The sequence below is a fragment of the Myotis daubentonii genome, chromosome 12, assembly GCF_963259705.1.
Source record: "Myotis daubentonii chromosome 12, mMyoDau2.1, whole genome shotgun sequence".
NCBI lineage: Eukaryota > Metazoa > Chordata > Mammalia > Chiroptera > Vespertilionidae > Myotis > Myotis daubentonii.
The window spans coordinates 60,915,335-60,938,100 of record NC_081851.1 but is presented as its reverse complement, the minus strand read 5'-3'; the positions used below and the strand labels follow the sequence as shown (position 1 = coordinate 60,938,100).

Here is a 22,766-nt window from a genome sequence, read left to right as displayed (position 1 = left end):
GTTCAGTCATCAGGTTCTATTGCCAATTTCTGTAGTCAAGTTCAGTCCAGGATCTTTTGCCATGTTCTCTCGCTAGGTTCTGTCTCTAGGTTCTGAGGCCAGTTTCTGTCCAGGATCTTTTGCCATGTTTTCTCCAGCGAAGTTCTTCTGTCTCTAGAGAACGTTCTGTGTAGGTTCTGTGCCTAGGTTCTGTCTCTCTTGGTTCTGTCTTCTAAGTTCTGTGTCTTTCTGTCTTGTTACATCTGTATTTATACCAGTTGATTCAATCCTATCAATCTCTATTACAAAGGTTAGGGCGTTTCTTATCTCCATTCCAGGGAGTAAAGATTATGTAGCTTAAGCATGATTGTTCGTAGTTAAAGTGATTAATTACCTGCCTGGCACTTAGTTGAGGGGTTTTATTCCCTCCCTAACTTCAGGGGAAAATCCCTACCTGGGGAAACAACCTTTCTCAGAGAGGAGATCTTGGTTAAAACACATAGTGCCAAGAAGGTGAGCAAACATATTAAGAACAGTATGCCATATATGCCAGGTCCTTTGAAACAGCAAGGATGGACCGGCTCCTGGCAACTTGCTTCTTTTGAACTGCAGGAGCAGGAGCAGGAGCAGGAGCAGGTTGCGACCCACAGGTTGAGAACCGCTAGCTTAGAGGGTTTACAGGGCTTACTAAGGACTCTTAGTCATGAAAATTTAGAGCTGAGAGGATATTGGGCCATCTAATCCCACATGTAGCTTATAGATAAGAACTCTAAGAAGGCAAATGACTTCCAAAGTCCTAAAGCCAGTGTGAGTGCACAGGAACCAGATTAAAGTGGCTCAAAAGAACCCACTGTAGCCCTAGCCGGTTGCTCAGTGGTTAGACTGCTGGCTTACCTACCAAAGGGTCGAGGTTCGTTTTCCAGTCAAGGACACACCTGGGTTGTAGGTTTGATCCCCTGCCTCGTGTGGAGGCAACCAATTGATGTGTCTCTCACATTGATGCTTTTCTCTGTCTCTTCCTCTCCCTTCCACTCTCTCTAAAAATCAATGGGAAAAACATCCTTGGGTAAAGATTAACAACAACAAATAGATGTTTCTAACAGGTTCTACTTGCTGAATAAATGAAAAAGCCAGAACATTAAAAAGTCTTGGGTCAAAATGACTGGGGTTATTTTTTTCTGCCCTTACCTTGCATGGAAAATATGGTAAATTACCATCCCATTCCCACTTCATTTTTTTACCTACTTTTAAGACCACCCAATAATGAAATTTGTGACAGTTCAGCCATGGTAGGTCAGGGTTATATTTGCACCATGATAAAGAACAGTGAACAATATAAGACTATTGACAATTTTTAAACTTATCAAGGCATTTAGGAAACTTTTCTTTAAAAATTATTTCTTTTTAAAAAGCATTTTTATTGATTTCAGGGAGGAAGTAAAAGGGAGAGAGAGATAGAAACATCAATAACGAGAGAGAATCATTGATCAGCTGCCTCCTGCACAAGCCACACTGGGGATGGAGCCTGCAACCTGGGCATATGCCCTGACTGGGAATCAAACCAGTGATATCTTGGTTCCTGGGTCGAAGCTCAACTGCTGAGCTACACCCGGCTGGGCAAGAAATATTTCTTGCTAAAATTAAAATATACTCCACAACCTAAAATAAACCATTTTAGTATTGGCAGAGGAAGGGATTACGGGTGTGTGTGTGTGTGTGTGTGTGTGTGTGAAGGTTTGAGTGGGAGACAGACCTTAGGAAGGAGATGGAGGGAGAGGGACTGGGAAGAGAGGGAGAAAAGGAGAGAATGAGAGAGAAGGGACACCAACTGGTATGAGGGTGGGCTGGGGAAAGGGCATGTACCATCTCATCTCAGTCAGTACAGACTACAGAAGAGGGGGCTACTGAGAACTTGTGTTAGGGAGGATTTGCATCAGGGATGCTGAGAATGAGCCTTTAGTTAGGAGACTAATGAGATAATGGAGAGAAGGGAAAGAAATTGCTCTGTCTCCACTTTAAAAGGGGTAACTTAAGCCAAGCTGGTTAATTTTCAATGTTTTCTACACTGTGTGTATGTGTTTTTCTTAAAAAAATTCTTATTGATTTCAGAGAGGAAGGGAGAGGGAGAGAAACATAAATGATGAGAGAGAATTAGCTGCCTCCTGCACGCCCGCCCCCCTACAGGGGATCCAGCCCATAATCGGGCCTGTGCCCTGATCAGAATCAAACAGTGACCTCCTGGTTCACGCTAGCTCAACCACTGCGCCACGTGGCTGGGCTACATCGTGGTTTAACAGTCCTCTAATTCAGTTTTCGTGTTCACCTCGTATCACTTTTCAGGATCCAACCAGGAGCCAACGAGGTACGCGTCCAGAAACCTGTGGTTGGAACTCGTCTTTTGCACTTTTCCACTTGGGTGCGGGGGCGTTTGTAGCGAGTTTTTGGCTAGATGGCATTCACCCAAACCCCGTGCTTTTCTCTCCAGCTTCTGCACCTCCTGCAGGACTGCACCGAAGACACACCCCAAAGGAGCAGGCGCCTTAACGGCCTTACACAGAGCAGACAAGAAATGCCTGGGCTCTGCCGCTTTTGTCCAAGGCACTTTCACCTCACACGCCCAGAGCTTTAGGATTTACCTGGAGGGTCCATGTGCTTTGAATCCATGGCAAAGTGGAGGAATTCCATTTCTACTATCAACGAGGACCTGGCACGAGCATTTTCCTCTTTAAAAATATTTTTTTGAAATATCCACCGTGGCAGTGGAGAGGGGTGGCCCCAGCGAACAAGAAGGCTTATTATTATTACACAAAAAATATCTCAGCCCCTGCCCACACCCTGCACCCAGCCTCCGGCACTCTGGGGCCGCGGCTCTCAGACTTCTGGGTTTGATAACAACCAGGGACTACAAAACAGAGAATTCTGGGGGGAGGAAGTGACGACACGGCGCAAAGCATGCCGGGCCTCGGCGGGCTCCGCTCGGGTAGAGACTCCTTCCTCTTAACGTGGTTGCCGAGTCCTGGGCGCTGCCCACAGTTTTAACCGGTATTTGTCTCGTTTTTGAGGGTTAGACGTTAAGGACCACCTGGCTTGAGGACGGCCCTAGGTACCATGCGGCTGCAGGAGAGGCCAGGAGTCTGAGCTCTGCAGCCTTCGCTGCCGCCGCCCGGTCTCTGCAGCCTCCGAAGACCAATCCGGGCCGGAGAGCTCCTGCAGACACAGCCAGCGAGCGAGTGGGTGCCTAGCCGAGTTTCCCTTTTCAGCTTTTGGCGGAAAGTGGCGTGGAGCGAGCTCCTCCGGGGGAGGAGAGCAGAGTTGAAGGGTTTGCGCCTCCGCAGACGGGCGTTGAGAGCCCGCGAGGCGGCGACCTGGACCGGGATGGGTGGACTAGGAGGAGGCCCGAAGTTACCCAGGCGGCCACGCGGCGGCTTTCCGACCGAAGAGTAAATACTGTGTTAACAGTTTTTCTGATATGGATCTTGAGGCAAATGACAGGATTTCTTTACCTCTAGGATGAAGATTAGGGATTTGCTGGCGTGGAACATGTATTAACCCGAACTGATGGTGGTTTTAGATCTAGCCAGATGGCAGCCGTGAATGAATGGACGAAGAGAGGGCCCTTAGAATGGCAAGATTACACTTACAAAGAAGTCAGAGTGACAGCGAGTGAGAAGGACTATAAAGGATGGGTTTTAACCACAGACCCCGTCTCTGCCAAGTGAGTATGGGTCCTGCTTCCCTGAAATCATGACACCCCTTTGTGCTGCCTCTCTTATATACAAACTCCGAAAGCCGATAATGAAAGGCTAATTATTCCCATATAAGAATTTCATTGTCTTTGAATCTAAGTGCAGCTCTACCTATGGATTACCTTGTCAGACCAACCAAGTTAGTAGAAATGAGACATTTTAAAAAATACATATTTTATTGATTTCAGAGAAGAAGGGAGAGGTATAGAGAAACATCAATGAGAGAATCATTGATCATTGATCATTGCCTCCTGCATGACCCACACGGGATCGAGCCTGCAACTCCGGGCATGTGCCCTGACCGAGGATCAAACAGTGACCTCCTGGTTCATAGGTGGAGGTTCAACTACTGAGCCACACCAATGGGGGAGACATTTCTTTTCTTACTACATTTTATTGTAAAATTTTAAACATAACACAAAATATAAAGAGCATGGTATAACACACACTAACCTTACACCTCCTTCCATGTATTTTAAAGCCAATTGTAGGCATATAAATTTTGTTCATAAGTACTTCAATATCTCTTAGTAGATAGGGACTCTTTAATAAATGTAAGCACAATATTATAACACTTAAGAACAGTAATAATTTTAATATTAGCTAAATTCTCTGAGTTCAGGTTCACTTGTCTTCAAAGTATCTTTATATTGGTTTATCAGTTTGGTTGATATGTCTCTTAAGTACCTTTTTTTAAAAAAAATATATTTTTATTGATTTCAGAGAGGAAGGGAGAGGGAGAGATAGAAACATCAATGATGAGAGGGAATCATCGATTGGCTGCCTCCCGCATGTTGGACCAAGCCGGCAACCCAGGCACGTGCCCTTGATTGGAATCGAACCTGGGACCCTTCGGTCTGCAAGCTAACGCTCTATCCACTAAGCCAAACCGGGTATAGCTGTCTCTTAAGTATCTTAATCTATAAGTGTGCAGTTTCTCTTTTTAGTTTTCATGTCTATTTGTTGAAGAAAGGGAGTATTTGATAGAATTGAACACATTCTGGGTTGAGCTTATTGCATTATTAGGATGTAGTTTATTAATTTTTACTGATTTGATTTGAGAGAGAGAGGGAGAGAGAGAAATGTATTATCAGCTGCCTCCTGCATGCCCCCTACTGGGGATCAAGCCCAAAACCTGGGCATGTGCCCTGACTAGGAAACAAACCTGTGATCTCCTGGTGCATGGGATGATGCTCAACCAACTAAGCCACACTGGTTGGGCTAAACTAGTTATTTAGTTTTTATTTTAAGATTATAGGACTACTTACACTCTCTCTCTTTTTTTTTTTTTTGAGTCAATAGTAGAAACATATTTTCCAGAAAGTTTTAAGTTCAAAATTATTAGCATAAATGTGTTAATATTTTATAATGCTTTATTCCTAATATGATTTATATGTATTTTCTTTAATTTTTTAAAAATTTATTGATTGGCCGAAACCGGTTTGGCTCAGTGGATAGAGCGTCGGCCTGCGGACTGAGAGGTCCGGGGTTCGATTCCGGTCAAGGGCATGTACCTGGGTTGCGGGCACATCCCTGGTGGGGGATGTGCAGGAGGCAGCTGATCGATGTTTCTCTCTCGTCGATGTTTCTAACTCTATCTCTCTCCCTTCCTCTCTGTGAAAAATCAATAAAATATATTTTTAAAAAAATTTATTGATTGTAGAGAAAGAGAAAGGAAGAGAGAAACATTGATTTATTGTTCCACTTATTTATGCATTTATTGATTGCTTGTATGTGCCCTAACCGGAGAGTGAACCCTCAGCCTTGGTGTATCAGGACAACGCTCTAATCAAGTGAGCTACCTGGCCAGGGCCTTCTTTATTTTTTGTTATTAATCTTGCTGAGTTTTGTGAATTTGTTTTAAAGAACCAATTTTTGGCCCTAGCTGGTTTGGCTTACTGGATAGAGCACTGGACTGTGGACTGAAGGGCTCCGGGTTCGATTCCGGTCAAGGGCATGTGCCTTGGTTGCAGGCTTCAACCCCAGTGCAGGAGGCAACCAATCCATGTCTCTCTCTCACATTGATGTTTCTCTCCCTCCCTCTCTTCCACTCTCTAAAAATCAATGGAAAAATGTCCTTGGGTGAGGGGAAAAAAAGAACCAATTTTTGGCTTTCATCCTCTTACTCTTGTTTAATTATTAATTTTGTGCTTTGATATTTTCTTTGGTCTGCTTTGAAGGGGAGTATTCAATTTTTTTTTTAATTCTAAAAGTTAAATCTGTACCCTCGCTTCTTTTTAATACACATTTAAAGCATTTATAATTCTTGAAGTAATGCTTTCACTGCCTTTCACAATGAGTTCTTTAGGCTGGACAGAAAGTTTAGATGTTTAGGACTCTCAGTGAATGCTTACTGAACAAGTGAAAACATCTGGTGGTGAGGATTAATTTTTTTTTTTATAAATTATATATTTTATTGATTTTTCACAGAGAGGAAGGGAGAGAGATAGAGAGTTAGAAACATCGATGAGAGAGAAACATCGATCAGCTGCCTCCTGCACATCTCCTACTGGGGATGTGCCAGCAACCCTGGCACATGCCCTTGACCGGACTCGAACCTGGGACCTTTCAGTCTGCAGGCCCACGCTCTATCCACTGAGCCAAACCGGTTTCGGCGAGAGGATTAATTTTAAACAGGGAAGACCATTCCCTATTATTCTAATGACTTGCTGGAGGTAATGCCTCTTATTCCATTGCTTCTTCCATAGTTTTATGGGCCTTTAGGTTTTTCTTTTGCAAATCTCTGAACTTACTTTTTCTCCAAAGTATTGTCCTCGTGAACTTCCTTGAAGATGGCAGCATGTCTGTGACCGGAATTATGGGACATGCCGTGCAGACTGTTGAAACCGTGAATGAAGGGGACCAAGGGGTAAGAGAGAAGCTGATGCATCTGTTCACATCTGGAAACTGTCAGGCACACAACCTTGAGGATCTGGAAAAGAGAAAGAACAGCCTAAAGAAATGGCTCGAGAAGAACCACATCCCGGTCACTGAACAGGGAGATTCACCAAGGACTCTGTGTGTGGCTGGGGTCCTGACTATAGACCCACCGTATGGTCCAGAAAATTGCAGCAGTTCTAATGAGATTATTCTGTCCCGTGTCCAGGATCTTATTCAAGGACATCTTGCAGCTTCCCAGTGAGAACCCAAGAACTATGGGTGCACTGAAATAAGACTTTTTTTCTTCATAAAATGTTTTGAATTTTAAGGCCATCATACTACAGGACTTTAAAGGCACACAAGTGTGTGTGTGTGTTTTAATTTGTTTTGGTAAAAATCAAAGATGCGGATTATGAATGCTAATAAGTGTACTGTTGCAAGGATAACATCACATGCAACAAAATTAGCACAAGGATTTTAAGTCCTTTCTTCTGAGGGAGCTATACCTCCATTTTTGTTAGGCAGAAATGTATTTGGAAAAACACAACATGTTACATTTAATATTAAATGCATTAGTCCCTTGCACTAACTGTATGTGTCTAAATTTTTTTTTTTGGTGTGTGTGTAATAATGAAATTGCTTGAAACTTGAAAGTTTTGACTAGTGGTAAATATCTTAACACACAAGCCATATAACCCTCAAAGCCAGAACAAGTTGGTATCTCTGAGGAAAGGGTAATGTGACAGTAGCCTGCAGCTGAATTCAACTCAGTTCCTCCACCCGGGCCCCATTCCTCAGGTTAAGGCTTCCCCGAGGGGAGTGCAGGCAGTGTGCTTCGCTACACCTGGCCACGGGAGCCAGGCAGTGCCAGGGCTAGATGGAGGCCTCTGGCCGAGAAAGGCAGCTCAGGTTATTTGGGGTTCTTTCGTGGGCATGTCTAGAATGACTGCAGGGGCATTTTAGATTACAACTCCAAGGCCCTGACTCCCTAGGATAGGGGTGAACAAAATTTGGGCCCTTGGGACAAATCCAGCTTGCTACCTCCATTGGTTAAAAGTTTTTAAAAAGTATATTGATTTCAGATAGGAAGGGAGAGGGGGAGAGAGAAACATCAATGATGAGAGCGACTCGGTGATCGGCTGCCTCCTGCAGGCCCCACAGTGGGGATCGAGTCCGCAACCCAGGCATGTGCCCTGACCAGGAATTGAACAGTGACCTGGTTCATAGGTCGACACTCAAACCTCTGAACCACACAGGCCAGGCAGCACCCTTCCTTTTAATTTCAACATAATCATTCAGTCTTTTAAAAAAATCTTTATTGTTGAAAGTATTACATATGTCCCCCTCGCGCCCCCCTCTCCCCCCCATTGGCCTGTTCTGGGCCACCTCCTCCCCACCCAATCAGGCCTTCATCACCCTATTGTCTGCATCCATGGGTTATACATACAAATTCTTTCGTTGATCTCTTCCCACCCAACCACCCTTCCCTACCTTCCCTCAGATTCCAGAGTTGTTCCATGCTTCTATGTCTCTGGATCTATTTTGTTCATCAGTTTATTCTGTTCATTAGATTCCACACATCCAGTCTTTTTAGAACCTTCAGAGGCTCTTGCAGGGGGTATATTATGTTCCTGATGAATTTCCTCAAGTAAACTTTATTGTCATCCTGTTTTTCTTTTTAAAATATATTTTATTGATTTTTCAGAGAAGAAGGGAGAGAGATAGTTAGAAACATCGATGAGAGAAAAACATCGATCAGCTGCCTCCTGCACATCTCCCACTGGGGATGTGCCCGCAACCCAGGTACATGCCCTTGACCGGAATCGAACCTGGGACCCTCCAGTCCGCAGGCTGATGCTCTATCCACTGAGCCAAACCGGTTTTGGCTGTCACCCTGTTTTTCCTGTGTCCCTGCTTATCTCTGTATCCTGAGTTCCTAGGGTAACTGGCACATGGCACCTGTTTTGCCGGGGTCCAGCCCCAGCAGGTCCAGGGGTCCCCAAAGGTGTGGACGGAGTCGGCGAAGAAGGAATGACACAGAGACAGCGTTCAGTTGATCAGTAGCCTAGCCAGGATCTCCAGCCAAGTTCTGGTCTCGATCTCCAGAGAGGTTCTGCTTCGGGTCTCCAGCGAGGTTCTGTAGCCATGTTCCCTCGCTAGGTTGCTAGGTTCTTCAGCCAGGTTCTGTCCAGGTTCTCCAGCCAGGTTCAGTCACCAGGTTCTAGTCAGGTTCTCTTGCCAATTTCTGTAGTCAGGTTCAGTCCAGGATCTTTTGCCATGTTCTCTCCAGCGAAGTTCTTCTGTCTGTAGGTTCTGTCTAGGTTCTGTCTGTAGGTTCTCTCTTCTTAGTTCTGTCTTCTTTCTGTCTCTTTCTGTCTTGTTACATCTGTATTTATACCAGTTGATTCAATCCTATCAATCTCTATTACAAAGGTTAGGGCGTTTCTTATCTCCATTCCAGGGAGTAAAGATTATGTAGCTTAAGCATGATTGTTCGTAGTTAAAGTGATTAATTACCCGCCTGGCACTTAGTTGAGGGGTTTTATTCCCTCCCTAACTTCAGGGGAAAATCCCTACCTGGGGAAACAACCTTTCTCAGAGAGGAGACCTTGGTTAAAACACATAGTGCCAAGAAGGTGAGCAAACATATTAAGAACAGTATGCCATATATGCCAGGTCCTTTGAAACAGCAAGGATGGACCGGCTCCCGGCACTGTTTAAGTTGGTTATATTGATATTGGCATAAATGGAAGAATTTCTGAGGTCCCAATATGGGTCTCAAACTAGATAGGTAGCACACACTAGGTATAAACTGAACAACTGGCCTCTTGTTCACTAATCAGACTGCATGCTTCAATTAGTCCAGTCTTAGCCAGGCTTACTGTACAAAAGGATGGAATAAAGATTTACGGGCTAGAAATAATGGGGACAGCTGGAGTTTAAATGGGACAGTGCACAGGTGAATTTCAGACAGAGGGTGGCATGAACAGAAACGTCTGTAATTGCGGATTGTTCTAGGTTTCTAACCCGGATTTGTTTCTTCCTCATGCAGCTAGGCCAGCCGTGGGCAAACTACGGCCCGCGGGCTGGATCCGGCCCATTTGAAATGAATAAAACTAAAAAAAAAAAAAAAAAAAAGACCGTATCCTTTTATGTAATGATGTTTACTTTGAATTTATATTAGTTCACACAAACAGTCCATCCATGCTTTTGTTCCGGCCCTCCGGTCCAGTTTAAGAACCCATTGTGGCCCTCGAGTCAAAAAGTTTGCCCACCCCTGAGCTAGGCCCTTGGTGCCCATTGTACAGCATGGCCCCTGATTTGTAAAGACACCTGTCTTCTCAAGAACACATCTTTGACATTCAATCTGGTAATCTTACTAATAGTGAAGTCCTAAAACAGGTTTCCCCAGTTCAAACTATAGAAGAGTTACTGAGCCTAGACATTATAGTCCCTAATGAGGCTTGATGTTAAATTTAAACATTTTATGGTCATACACCTATAGAACTATATACTCCTTTTAACCCTATTTGTGTTTAGTATATTGGCCAAAGTCTACTAGGTTGGACTCTTTTAAGATAACACAAAGATAAGGTAAGGGTGTGTGTGTGTATTTTAAACTTTTTCATGTGGGCCTAAGTGCGAGAACCCGAGTTTCAAAGTGGAAAGTGTTAGCAGTAATAGAATCACATATAAGTCCTATCTTCGAAAGGCACAGTTTAACTTATTTTCACATTTTCAAAGTAAGTGCTTTAAAAAACAAAGTTTAATGGCAGGACTTTGTTTTTGTTTTTAATGGTAGGATATTTTAAAGATATCTCTACCCATATGTGCATCACTTTTCTTATTTGTATATAGAATTTTCTCAAATTCTTTTTTGCTGTTGTTAGTCTTCACCTGAGGATATTTTCCATTTTGGGAGAGGGAGAGGGAGAGAGAAAGAGGAAGAGAGAGAGGGGAAACGCATCGATGTGAGAGAGATACATCCATTGGTTGCCTCCCGCATGCGCCCCAACTGGGGCCGGGATTGAACCTGCAACCCAGATATGTGCCCTTTACAGAGAATTGAATGTGTGACCCTCTCGTGCGCAGGCCTACGCTCTAACCAGATATGAAGTCCAGGAGGAAGACAGAGCTAATGCTCTGTCAACCTATGACCACCTCTGTAAGAATGGTTAGCTCTTCTAATTTTCTGAGAACTCAGCGAGACATAGTACAAAACAGTAGTGCAGACTAATTTTGTAGCCAGTATTTTATTAATACGATTCCCTAACTAGAATCCAGTAAAACAAATATTTAAGAAAACATCCACAGAGTTCTTAACAAAATTAACATTACGTGCTGACAATCTTGTTGGGGCTTAGAAATCCAGGCCACAGTGAAATACTCTACTGCATTTTGACCTTTAATCACAAAGGAGTAATCTTTTTTCATAGCTCATAAATTTTAAGAGTTTTGGGGTGAGGATTTTCTTATTCAAGGTGTCCAACCTTTTCACATCCTGGCCACCTATGAAAGGATAGGATTTGTGCATTTGTATGTGGCTGCCAGTAACCAGCCCAAGAAGGGCTTCCTGAGGGGAGCAACTTCTCAGCCCTTGGAACCGGAAGTTTTGTAGTCAGCGCGCTCCCAGCTGTGTGCTCTGCTGCAAACGTGTGACCAGTCCCCACGGCTCTGCTAGGGCAGCGTGTGCTCCACTGTAGCACCAAGAGTCAAAACGGCTTTCAAAAACTTGTTTAGAGGCTCAGTGCAGTTTTAGTCTTCATTTCTCCTAAGTGTCCAAGCCTAATCATTTTTGTAATCTGAGCCTGTTTCAATAGCAAGTCAGGGCTTGGATATTGTCTGCACTCTGCTTAAGTGCACTGGTGCTTAAATACACCTCATAATGATCAATTTGGACAGTCTAAGAGTCTTATTTAACTAAAATAAAATCTTAAAAAGGGAACACCCTTCATTGAGGTGGTTTTTCTCGATTAGTTTGAATGTTAGCTATGGTATGAAACCCGAGGGCTAGACAAACAGGAATATTTTTCCACCCAGTTCTTTGGGATTCTTCCTGGCCACACTGATAAATGCCCGGGGAAAATATACATGTACTCCTATTTTTTCAAAATGCCAGTGCCCCATTAACCTAAGTGGTGGATGAAATAAGTCTCATGGAAGGCATTTTTATGGCTGTAAATCTGACACTGGCATGGCAACCCTTTCTCCCTCAACCATGCCAACTTTGCTCTGAGAATACCATTAAAATTCCTTTTAGGTAATGTGAAATGTGGCCATTAGATCCGGGTGAGTTCAGAAGAAAGTAATTTCTAAATGGAAAACCTACAGGAGAATAAAGACACTCAGACGGTTCTGCTTTTAAGAATTAGAGTGTTCTGGATAAGACCAGCTTGTATTTTAATAACAATTAAGAGCTCATTAAGTTTGTTTTTTAAGGCTTACCTTGAATGAGTAAAAATAAAAATCCCTCACAAATCAAGTTTACTCTGTAGCCAATTGCCTACAATGAAATTTTAATCTTTCTTGCTCACATGATTTTTTTTCTTCTCTGTTCTAACTTCTCTCAGTTGAGCCTGTATGACAGAAAAAACAATCAGTATCTCTCCTCAAGCCCTTATCTCACCCCAGTGAAAAGCAGAAGAAAAAGAATATGCAGATTAAAACAATACACATTCACTTGTGTGTTATCAGGCGCATTTCATTCATTCTAGGACAGTCCCAGGGAAAAAGACAGGCAGGCGGGTCTGTAGACTGTCTTACCACGACACTCCAATTGTGCTGGGAGTGCCCACTGCTGTTAGAAATGCTCAGTCTGGACAACTTCCCTAAGGGAATGGGCGTCTTGGCAGCCTGGGCAGTGCAGGCCCTGGGCTCCTTCATCAGGGCCAGCCCAGCAGAGCTTGAGTTCGAGGTAGAGGTGCTGCTGCTGTTTCCCAGGTGAACAAGAAGCAGGTGAGTAGCAAGCACTCTCCTAAGATGGGTCTTTATTGTGTGGTGACAAGCTTCACAATCGTGCTGATGATGCGGGATCCTCGAGGACACATGCACAGGTCTATGCTCGGGTTCTTGATCTTATCCTGGAGGAGCTGGTCAAGCTCGCAGCGCAATTCCTTCACTAACTCAGCCACCTAAAAGGGAGTGCCATGTCAGTGGTGCGTGACCATCAGGAGAGGGAGATTATCAAAGGAAATGCCCGTTATCATTCTTTGAGACTCCTGGTATGAATTTTAACTTCATTAGTGGGGTGGGGGTGGAAACTAAATACATTTTCATTCTAAAAATGCTTCTAAAAGTTCTTGACCCAACAAAAGGAACATTCACTCACTGTGAGCTCTGATATACAAAATGGGCTCCAATATAAAAAGGCTCCTCTATCCCATCTCATTGAAAGAATGGCTTTTATGTAGTGTTCTCCACATTAAAGCTTGGCCAACTTTTATAATTTGCTCCAAGAAGAGAAGCCAGAAAATGGAGAATTTAAAAAAATCTTTTAGCTTTGGGATACACTTTATGCTTTTGTGGGGAGAAAAACCACACTTTTATGTCACTTTGCTTGTGCTGATGTTTCAGTGGCACTGTAGATGTCTTCCCAACATCCGCCTTGCCCCTCCCCCATTGTTTGGCAACGTGTAGTTTGGACCCTGATCTAAATCCATCAGGCTCATGCCATCCTTGCCAGGGTGAATGGCTCAGGTAATTCCGGCCTTAGCGCCCATGACAGTCCTTTGGCCATCAGAACTGGTTTAGGAAGAGAAGGTTCAATGGAACTTTTAGGAAAGGATTTGGTCTCCCCTCTGGACAGTATGCTGCATGAGGTCAGGCCTGGTGCCACCACAGCCATCCTGCTACCCACAGGTCAGCCAGGCTTTATCGCCATTGAGCTGCTGAACTGAATCTCCCTGCCTGGCCTTTCTGACCTGCACTGTCCAATATGGCAGCCAGCAGTCACCTGCGGTCAATCTAATGACCACGTGAAACGTGGCTGGTCCAAAGCGAACTGTCCTGTGAAGGTAAAACACACACCAGAGTTTGAAGACTTAGTACGAAAACAGAATGTAAAATATCTCAATAAGTTTTTATATTGATTATGTGTTGAAATTAAAATCTCTTAGATGTATTAGGTTACTTAATATATATTAAGATTAATTTGACTTCTTTTTACTTTTTTTAAATATGGCTACTACAAAAATTGAAATTACATAGTGGCTCACATATTTCTATTGGATTGTGCTGCCTTAGACTTTATAGTTAAATACACCAGTATATTCCCTTTGTTTGAGTTGGTGTTTTTGCTTCTGGCAATGTAAGATTTCTAACAGATGCAAGTGTTAAGCTGAGTTTTTATTCCTTAAACATATGTATTGCCCCTTAAATGTTTTCTGCAGGCTCCACATAGTGCATAAGTGATACCTGAGAATAAAAGAATTCAGATCCATTACCTGTTTTTTTAATGGTAGAGGTAGACTCAGGGTTGATTTTTATTTATTTTTGCTCATCTATATTTTCTGATTTTTCTTTGGTGAGCACATTATTTACATATCAGTGAGGAAGGTCCAACACCTCACTCACAGCTTCTGTCCAGAATCGTCCACAACAGCCCAGCCTGGGCTCCTCCCCTCAGGTGTGCTGCCGGAAGCCTTATTAAGGCTCTGCCCCTGGCGTCACTCCAGCCTCACCCTTTCTTAGTATCTCACTGCAGACCCATCATTCACTCTTAACCAGCTCTGTTGTCCTTGGTCCCTAAAGGAATGCCCTATACTTCATATTATCAAATCCCTTCATGGCTTGAGACTCACAGGATGGATCTGTCCTTACCTGATGCGAAGCAGCCGCAAAACGAATCCAACCATCATCCAAGGAGACAACGAACTCTCCCCTTTGAAGCTGCACATTCACTTGGCCTCCTCCGAACAAGACCAGTGGGTACACAGACACCATGCTGCAGTCACGGATGAACACCCGACTAGTTTTGATCTTCTCGTGGTACAGCAGGTAGGGGCTGTCAAAGTGTCTGACCTGGAGCATAAAACCTCAGGTGATGACAGCAATGTCACTGGCAACACGAGGGGGCCTCCACCAGTCCCATGGATGCAAATACCACCTGTCGGTAACTTACAAAATCATCTCCAGTCTGTACCTTTCCAGACTTGTATGTGCAACTACCTACTTGACATCTCCACTTGGGCTCCAATAAGCGCGTCAAATTTCTTATGTTCAGAAGAAATTCCTGATTTCCCCTCCATGCAGTGTTCATTATCTAAGTAAACGGCACTCCCCTTCACCCCGTTGCTCAAACCCCAAAGAGTCATCCTTGATTGTACTTTCCCCCCTCACTCTATCTACATCATCGCTAAGTCCCGTCACCTTGCTAAGTCCTGCATGCTCTATTTTCAAAATACATAATGAACTGACACGTTCTGACCACTTCTATAGCCATCCCCTTGCGCAGTGCCTCCTAAGTACTCGCCCTGCTCCTTTGCTTCTTTACAGCTTCTATTCCACACAGCAACCACAGAGGTGGTTTAAAAACACAAATCCAGTTAAGGGCTCAAACGGTTCCAATGATTTCCCACAGACAAAATCCCAGATCCCTGCCATGGCTCACAAGGTCCTACGTGACCTGACCATTGCCTACTTGTCCCCATTCACCCGCCACCCTCACCCTAATCATCCCACTGCACTTCCTGGAACACACCAACATGCTCCCTCTCGTGGTCTTCACACTTAATTCCTCTGCTGGAATGTTCTCTTTAGATACCTGCATGGCTTGCCCTTCCCTGCCCTTAGGATTTGCTCCATGGTTTGCTCTGCAGAGTTCTTCCCTGACCCCTCTACGGAAAACAGCCCCTCTCCTATCTCTCAATCTCTATGACTGATTTCTCTTCATAACATGTGTCACCAAGCTGAGGTGGTTTGCTTGCCTGTCTTCCCCAGTGATGCTGCTGGGCACAGCAAGTGATAGAGCACGGTTTGGCAGAACTTAAGGGACTGTGTTTCCCACCCCACCTGCCTAATGTAACTGTGAGTACACCCTGCTATTCTGACCTGATAGTTCACTGATGAAGGGTGAATGTGCACATATCCATCGTTCTTGGTGACAAACTTCAGCTCATCTGATTTTGGTTGCATTCTGACAGCTCCAGTACTGGTCTTCTGAAACTTCCCTTCTGGGCTTTTCACCTAAACAACAGGTATTTGTAAAAATGGATATTTAAAATGTACATTTCCACTACAGGATGTATTCCTTGGCACAAAACCAGTCTTGTTTGAATGCCTTTGCTGTTTCTTCCCTCTATTACTTAGTTTCCTTTTGAAAGCAATATAAGCATACTTTTTGCTTTTCTTTTCAAACCATCAAGAATGTGCCAGGTCGGTGTGGTTCGGTGGTTGAGTGTTGACCTATGAACCAGGAGGTCATGGTTCGAGTCCCAGTTGGGGCACATGCTCGGATTGCGGGCTCAGTCCCCACTGGGGTTCGTGCAGGAGGCAGCCAATCAATGATTCTCCCTCATCATTGATGTTTCTTTCTCTCTCTCCTTCTCTGGAAAAAAAAGAAAAAAAAAAGAAGTGTGAATGTAGGTAGAGTAGCACTGGGTAGCTATACCACATAGCAGCCACATGGGGGAGAAACTACATTGATATTTCAGGTCTGCACTAATTATCAGGTGCAGAGATTTGGAACCTGATGATTATCAATCTCAATCCCACATTTCCAAATGAATTCCTTTCAAAACAGCAAGAAAACATTGTATGAATATAAAAAAAAATCATATGAATAAACAGATTAGCCCATTTGAAAAAAAAATTGAAAAGCTATGTATACACACACATATATGAATTATATATATTACAAAAATAATGTTTCCTGTATAAATAACATATTAGGAAAAAAGAAAATAAAGACTTCCTGTAATCATCACATAATTAAGAAATAACTAGTATTATTTGATAAATATAATTTTAGTTTGTCTGTTAGATTTATGTTATAGACTATATGTAGAAAACTAAACACAATATAAATACAAATGTACATATACACTGAAACTAATATAGGATCATTTTCTATAAATATACTTTTTAAACTTAATATGTTGAGAACTTTTTCCTGTTTTAAAATATTTTCCTAAAACATAATTCCTTTTAAAAAAAACCCCACATAATTTTTTTTAAATATATTTTTATTGATTTTTTACAGAGAGGAAGGGAGAGAGACAGAGAGTTAGAAACATCGATGAGCGAGAAACATCGACCAGCTGCCTCCTGCACACCTCCCACTGGGAGATGCGCCCGCAACCCAGGTATATGCCCTTGACCGGAATCGAACCTGGGACCTTTCAGTCCGCAGGCTGACGCTCTATCCACTGAGCCAAACCGGCTTCGGCACACATAATTCTTAATGGCAATATAATACCTCATAATTTACCAATAAACTCTCCATTATTAGAAGTTTAGATTGTTCATTCTAACAGTTTATAATTGCAAACATTTCCCTGGATGCATCTTTATGCATATACTAGAGGCCCGATGCACGAAGATTCATGCAAGAATAGGCCTTCCTTCCCGTCTGCTAGCACCGGCTTCCCTCTGGCACCCAGGACTCAGGCTGCTTCGCTCCTGCCGCCACTGCCACCCACTGGGGGCGTGCTCTCAGCTGTGCCGTGGCCACTGGGAGCACACCCCCACCCCTGGTGTGTGTCCGCTGAGGGGGGGTGGCACGCAGTCCCCTCCTGCCCATCTGTGCGCAGCTCCTCCTGAGCAGCTGTGATGCAGCTTCCTCCTGAGCTGGTTGTGATACCTGGCTAATTTGCATATTACCACTTTATATCTATAGATGCAATTATTTCTTAATAGTAAATCTTTAGAAATGAAACTGCTATGTAGAAAGGATGTATCAATTTTATTCCTACCAAGAGTCTGAGAGTGTTCATTATGGGGGGCTTATGACAGTAAATTTTGTCACCTCATAACTACCCAAAATCCATATTTTACTTTAGGGTTCACTCTTGGTGTTATATATTCTATGGGTTTGGGTAAATGTATAATGACATGTATCCTTCATTATGATATGTATTATTCTCACTGCCCTAAAATCTACTATGCTCTGCCTATTCGTCACCTCCCCAACCCCCGATTTTATTTTTGTCTCCATGGTTTTGTTCCAAATGATTTTTTAAAAATAAATTTCAAATGATTTGAAAAACATGCAAGTACTAAGCAGAAAACGAACCATAAATCAGTGAATGTCAACTGAGAATTTAAGAAAAAGTTAAAAGAGAAGTGATTCAGTACTCCAACAAACTCAAATTCTAAGGTGACAAGGACTGGATAATGAGAACTCAGATGAGAGCCCAACAAGGGGTTTCCAGAAGTGTGTTGGCACAGGTAGTCCATGGCAAAGCACTGACTTGTTTGACTTTGTTCTTAGTCTAATTTTAGTCCAGGGAAAGGGCATAAGAGAAATGTAGTCAAATCAAGTTCCTATCTAACACAGAAGGATAGTTATTTAGGCATAGGTTTGCTGAGAAAGTAACATATATGTCCATTGTAATTCCTGGAATGTCATAATATGTCAGAAGGATTAAAGAAGCAACCCATTTTATACAATAAATGTTCTTGAACAATGCATCTAAACAGGTTAAGGAAGTGAAGGTTTAGAAATATACACTAAGTTTAAAAGGCTGTGTGTGTGTTTGCATGTGTGAGATGATTAATGCTATGACTTAACTTATATCCTTGGCTCCAAGTGAGACAAGTTGTGGGAGAATCCAGGAAAAGCATTTTGTTACCTGCACTACATTTGGATACAGAGCAGCACACAGCATTGCTGATATCAGCTTGGGGTTCTCAGCATTTGAATTTGCCTGTGAGAGAAATGCAGCATTAATTTCATAAGTAATGTGACTACTTTTGTCTGTGCCCTGGAATTTACCATTATATGTCATTTGATTTCTATTTTAAAACAGACAAAAGCTTCTAACTTCTATCCCTGTGCTAAAAAAATTGTATTTTCTAAGTGAAAAATAGATCTATCGGAACACATTCACACAGGACCCACTCTAAGAAGCCCATGAAAACTCTTCCCAGATTTCTGCAAAGCAGCTACAAAGCCAGTGTTCCTAAGGCTCAGTAGAGAGAAAGATTCTGGTTCATGAGATGCTCACAATCTCCAGAAAGTACTAACTTCGCTTAGAACAGAGTGGCATCAGGTTCATCTTGAAGAAGTGTTCTTCCTATAGTTATACAAAAAATTACTATTGGTTGGGAAAAAGCTGGTCTGATTTAAGAAGACATTATTGGAAAGTCGATTCTACCTCTTACGGATTTATCAAGAATCAGTGTGAAATTTAAAAAACAAAAACCCTTCTGGTTTTATCAGTGTTAGCGGACACTCATTTGTGGAAAGAAGAAAACCAAGACTGCCACAAAACCACTGCTCACAGGCTTGAGTGGAGGATGCCTACATGTGTTCCTGAGTTAAAATAGTATCCATGTGCGAATTAAAGAGAAATAAGAGCTAATTACACATTCTTTACCTCTTCTCCTGTGGCTTCCAGGATGCCATCTCCTCCCAGGGCCCTTTTCTCAATTTCTCTGGCTCTGAGTCCCTCCTTTGCAAAGCCTATATCTGATAACAGTTCAGTAAATTGCCGTTTGAGGCTGGCCATTTCCTGAAATAAGTAGAGAAAGTGTTTAAGCAGGGGCATCAACATATCAAAGGTAAGTGGAGACAGTCTTACAATGATGAATGAGACAGAAACTCATTACTTCAGTGGACAGTAATGAGGCTCATATGGGTTCATCAAACAGGTCATTTCCAAAAAGGCAGTTTACATGTATGCAAACCAGCAGAGCTAAATAGTTACAGAGAAATCAATAAGCTACAAAACCCCCAAAGACCATCCATTTACCTCTAGATTACATTTTAAAAATCATGTTCATTGGATTTTGGATTTGGGATAGGTCTGATGTTCCTGGAGATTCTCAGGTCAGCAAAAAATGCAGTTAATTTTGTTTGGGACCCGACTCCAGGTGACACTGCCTAGGTCTTTCCTACCTGCATCTCTGCTCAGGTCCTCTTAGTTCTTTACCTGAGCCTAGAGTGGTTGGTTCTGCATTCACCACTTTCCCTTTCGCTTACCTTGAGGTCTCGCTGGCTCACATCTTTTCCTAGGAATAGGAACATTATTAACTGGCTTAGATTTAGACCCTCCTTTTTGTAGCTGAGCACAAGTATGAGAAAGAAAAAGCCCAAACCTCCTTCTCTTCTGGCTTCTGTTCAAATATAAGCTGCACATCAGACAACAGAAAAGGAGATAAAGACATCATGGGAACCGAGAGCGAAGCAACACTATCCTGTCTCTTGATGACAATGTGAGTGTTTTCTAGGAATGTCTCCAGTACATATGGAACATGGCAAAATATAACGGGAGTTAAATATGCCATAAATAAAGACATGGCTTTCACTGACATCTTGTTAAAGCAAGCTAGAGTTTAGTGAAAAGAGGGAACTCTATTTGATGGACCTCATAGAGCACAGCAAAATCTACATGTATCCTGGAAAAAAAAAGAATAAGTAAATTTAGTAAAAATTGTAATTTAAAAGAAATATAATTTATACTTAAAAAATCTTAATGACCAGAGGAAATATGTATTATTGCATCTTACATATAAAAATGTCCTTTAGATTAGTGACTCTAACTCTTGCTGTGTATTAGAATCACTTGGTCAACCCAACAATGACAGTAAACAGATGCTGAGGCCCTACCCCTGGAGAGCCAATGAAACTGGCATGGGGTGGAACCTGGGCATTTTTACTTTTTTGTTGTAAGCTTCCTCAGGTGAATCTAATGTGCAGCCATGACTGAAAAATTATTGCTTTCGATGTACTTATAATACAGCTAGAACCTTTGCTTTCTCAAAATGCCTCACATAAGTACATCTAAAGGCAGATGAGAATGAAGGCAAATACTGGCATGCATGCATTGTTCTAGGCACTGGGGATAGAGTGTTGGACAAAACAGATAAGGTCTCTGCTCTGATGGAGCTTCTGGGATAGAGAGATACATAAATAATGTCAGGTTCTGGTAAGTACTAAGGACATTAATTTTGTGTTCTACTCCAGGCCATCTTTTAATATGAAAGGAACGTTCTTCCCCCTTCCAGCCTCAAAACCTTCAAGTAAAACATTACTCAAAGATGTGCACCGCCCTAACCGGTTTGGCTCAGTGGATAGAGCGTCAGCCTGTAGACTCAAGGGTCCCAGGTTCGATTCCAGTCAAGGGCATGTGCCTTGGTTGCAGGCGCATCCCCGGTGGGGGGTGTGCGGGAGGTAGCTGATCAATGTTTCTCTCTCATCGATGTTTCTAACTATCCTTCTCCCTTCCTCTCTGTAAAAAATCAATAAAATATATTTAAAAAAAAAAAAAAAGATGAGCACCATCAGTATCTGGGTTCTTGTGCCACTTTGGAGGGGGATCTAGAAACACTGTCACAACAGAGGGCAGAGCCCTGCCTGCTACCACACAGAAGATGATACACCTTTTTCTTTCCTGTGTACTCATCATTGACATAGTAGCCTCTGATGGGCATAAGGAAAACTCACGAGGAAAATCTGGTTCAGTATTCATTCTTTGGTTTTAGGGGGAGGATTGGGGTTAAGGATGCTCATAACCCACTTTGAGAACCTGCTAAAAGCATGATTCCTCTACCAAAATAAGGCACATATGTATAAGGATATGATTTTGCATACAATTTCAAGGGTTATGGACCCAGGTTGAGAATGCCTGGTAAAATTACTAAAAAAAACTGACTTCGGAGAACCAAGATGGCGGCATAGGTTAACGCCGGAGTTTGCTGCTTTGAACAACTACTTCAAAAGTGAAACCAAAAAACGGAAGGGACATCACCCAGAACCACAGGAATGCTGGCTGAGTGGAAGTCCTACAACTAGGAGGAAAGAGAAACGCATACGGACACTCAGAGGAGGCGCAGTGCTGAAGTCAAATTCTGAGGTGCGGAGTGCCCGGAGCGGGCTGGCGGAGGAGGGCGCGGTTGGCGTTTTCAATCGGGAGGGAGTCGCAGACTCTGAGCACCAGATCCGGGCGAGTCTTTAGGGACCCAGACTCAAACGGGAGAAGGGGACTGTCTAGCTTCGGTCAGGGCGAGTGCAGCTTTCTCTCCGAGCTTTGCAGCGGGTGCTGGGACTCAGAGAGGCAGAGCCCCTGGGGACAGGACTGAGAGCCGCCATAACTGCTCTCTCCGGCCCACCCTGTTGATCCTGTGCGACCCGCCCCGCCCAAGCCCTGCACAGAGGCATTTGCCGGATAGCCTCAGGCAAAGGCTAGATTAGCACCTCCCTAGAGGACAGAAGTTCTCTCACTGCTGACACAGCTGATTCTCATAGCCACTTGGCCTGGAGGTCAAACCCTCCCTGGAATTAGCTACAACAATCAAGATTTATCTATAAGACTTCGAACAAAGACCACTAGGGGGTGCACCAAGGAAGCATAACAAAATGCGGAGACAAAGAAACAGGACAAAATTGTCAATGGAAGAAATAGAGTTCAGAACCACACTTTTAAGGTCTCTCAAGAACTGTTTAGAAGCTGCCGATAAACTTAATGAGATCTACACGAAAACTAATAAGACCCTCGATCTTATATTGGGGAACCAACTAGAAATTAAGCACACACGGACTGAAATAACAAATATTATACAGACGCCCGACAGCAGACCAGAGGAGCGCAAGAATCAAGTCAATGATTTGAAATGCGAGGAAGCAAAAAACATCCAACCGGAAAAGCAAAATGAAAAAAGAATCCAAAAATGCGAGGATAGTGTAAGGAGCCTCTGGGACAGCTTCAAGCGTACCAACATCAGAATTATAGGGGTGCCAGAAGATGAGAGAGAGCAAGATATTGAAAACCTATTTGAAGAAATAATGACAGAAAACTTCCCCCACCTGGTGAAAGAAAAGGACTTACAGGTCCAAGAAGCGCGGAGAACCCCAAACAAAAGGAATCCAAAGAGGACCACACCAAGACACATCATAATTAAAATGCCAAGAGCAAAAGATAAAGAGAGAATCTTAAAAACAGCAAGAGAAAGTAACTCAGTTACCTACAAGGGAATACCCATACGACTGTCAGCTGATTTCTC

General features: G+C 43.0%; 2 protein-coding genes across 9 annotated transcripts in view; one reads left to right on the top strand and one right to left on the bottom strand.

The window, feature by feature from the left end:
• The first annotated feature begins 2,935 nt into the window (after nucleotides 1-2,935).
• Nucleotides 2,936-7,195, top strand: GEMIN6 (gem nuclear organelle associated protein 6). 3 transcript variants are annotated; one of them, XM_059660061.1, is made up of 3 exons: nucleotides 2,936-3,209; nucleotides 3,551-3,694; nucleotides 6,492-7,195. In XM_059660061.1, exons 2-3 carry the CDS (start codon nucleotides 3,561-3,563, stop codon nucleotides 6,865-6,867), a joined length of 510 nt encoding a protein of 169 aa, XP_059516044.1. In that variant the 5' UTR covers nucleotides 2,936-3,209; nucleotides 3,551-3,560; the 3' UTR covers nucleotides 6,868-7,195. The 3 variants fall into 3 exon arrangements, with proteins under 3 accessions (XP_059516044.1, XP_059516043.1, XP_059516045.1); XM_059660060.1 differs by having other exon boundaries at nucleotides 2,937-3,209; nucleotides 3,489-3,694; XM_059660062.1 differs by having other exon boundaries at nucleotides 2,953-3,021.
• A 3,644-nt stretch (nucleotides 7,196-10,839) lies between these two features.
• The window catches only part of DHX57 (DExH-box helicase 57), a 48,874-nt gene continuing 36,947 nt past the window's right edge, over nucleotides 10,840-22,766 (bottom strand). For 5 of the 6 annotated variants that reach the window (XM_059660044.1, XM_059660047.1, XM_059660043.1 and 2 more), the window contains exons 20-24: nucleotides 19,142-19,276; nucleotides 18,395-18,469; nucleotides 15,654-15,788; nucleotides 14,424-14,624; nucleotides 10,840-12,736 (exon numbers count right to left, since the gene is read on the bottom strand). In XM_059660044.1, the coding sequence (XP_059516027.1) occupies nucleotides 12,593-12,736; nucleotides 14,424-14,624; nucleotides 15,654-15,788; nucleotides 18,395-18,469; nucleotides 19,142-19,276 (690 nt within the window). In that variant the 3' untranslated portion in view covers nucleotides 10,840-12,592. The remainder of the gene's footprint in view (nucleotides 12,737-14,423; nucleotides 14,625-15,653; nucleotides 15,789-18,394; nucleotides 18,470-19,141; nucleotides 19,277-22,766) is intronic. The other variant, XR_009448006.1, reaches the window with a different exon arrangement.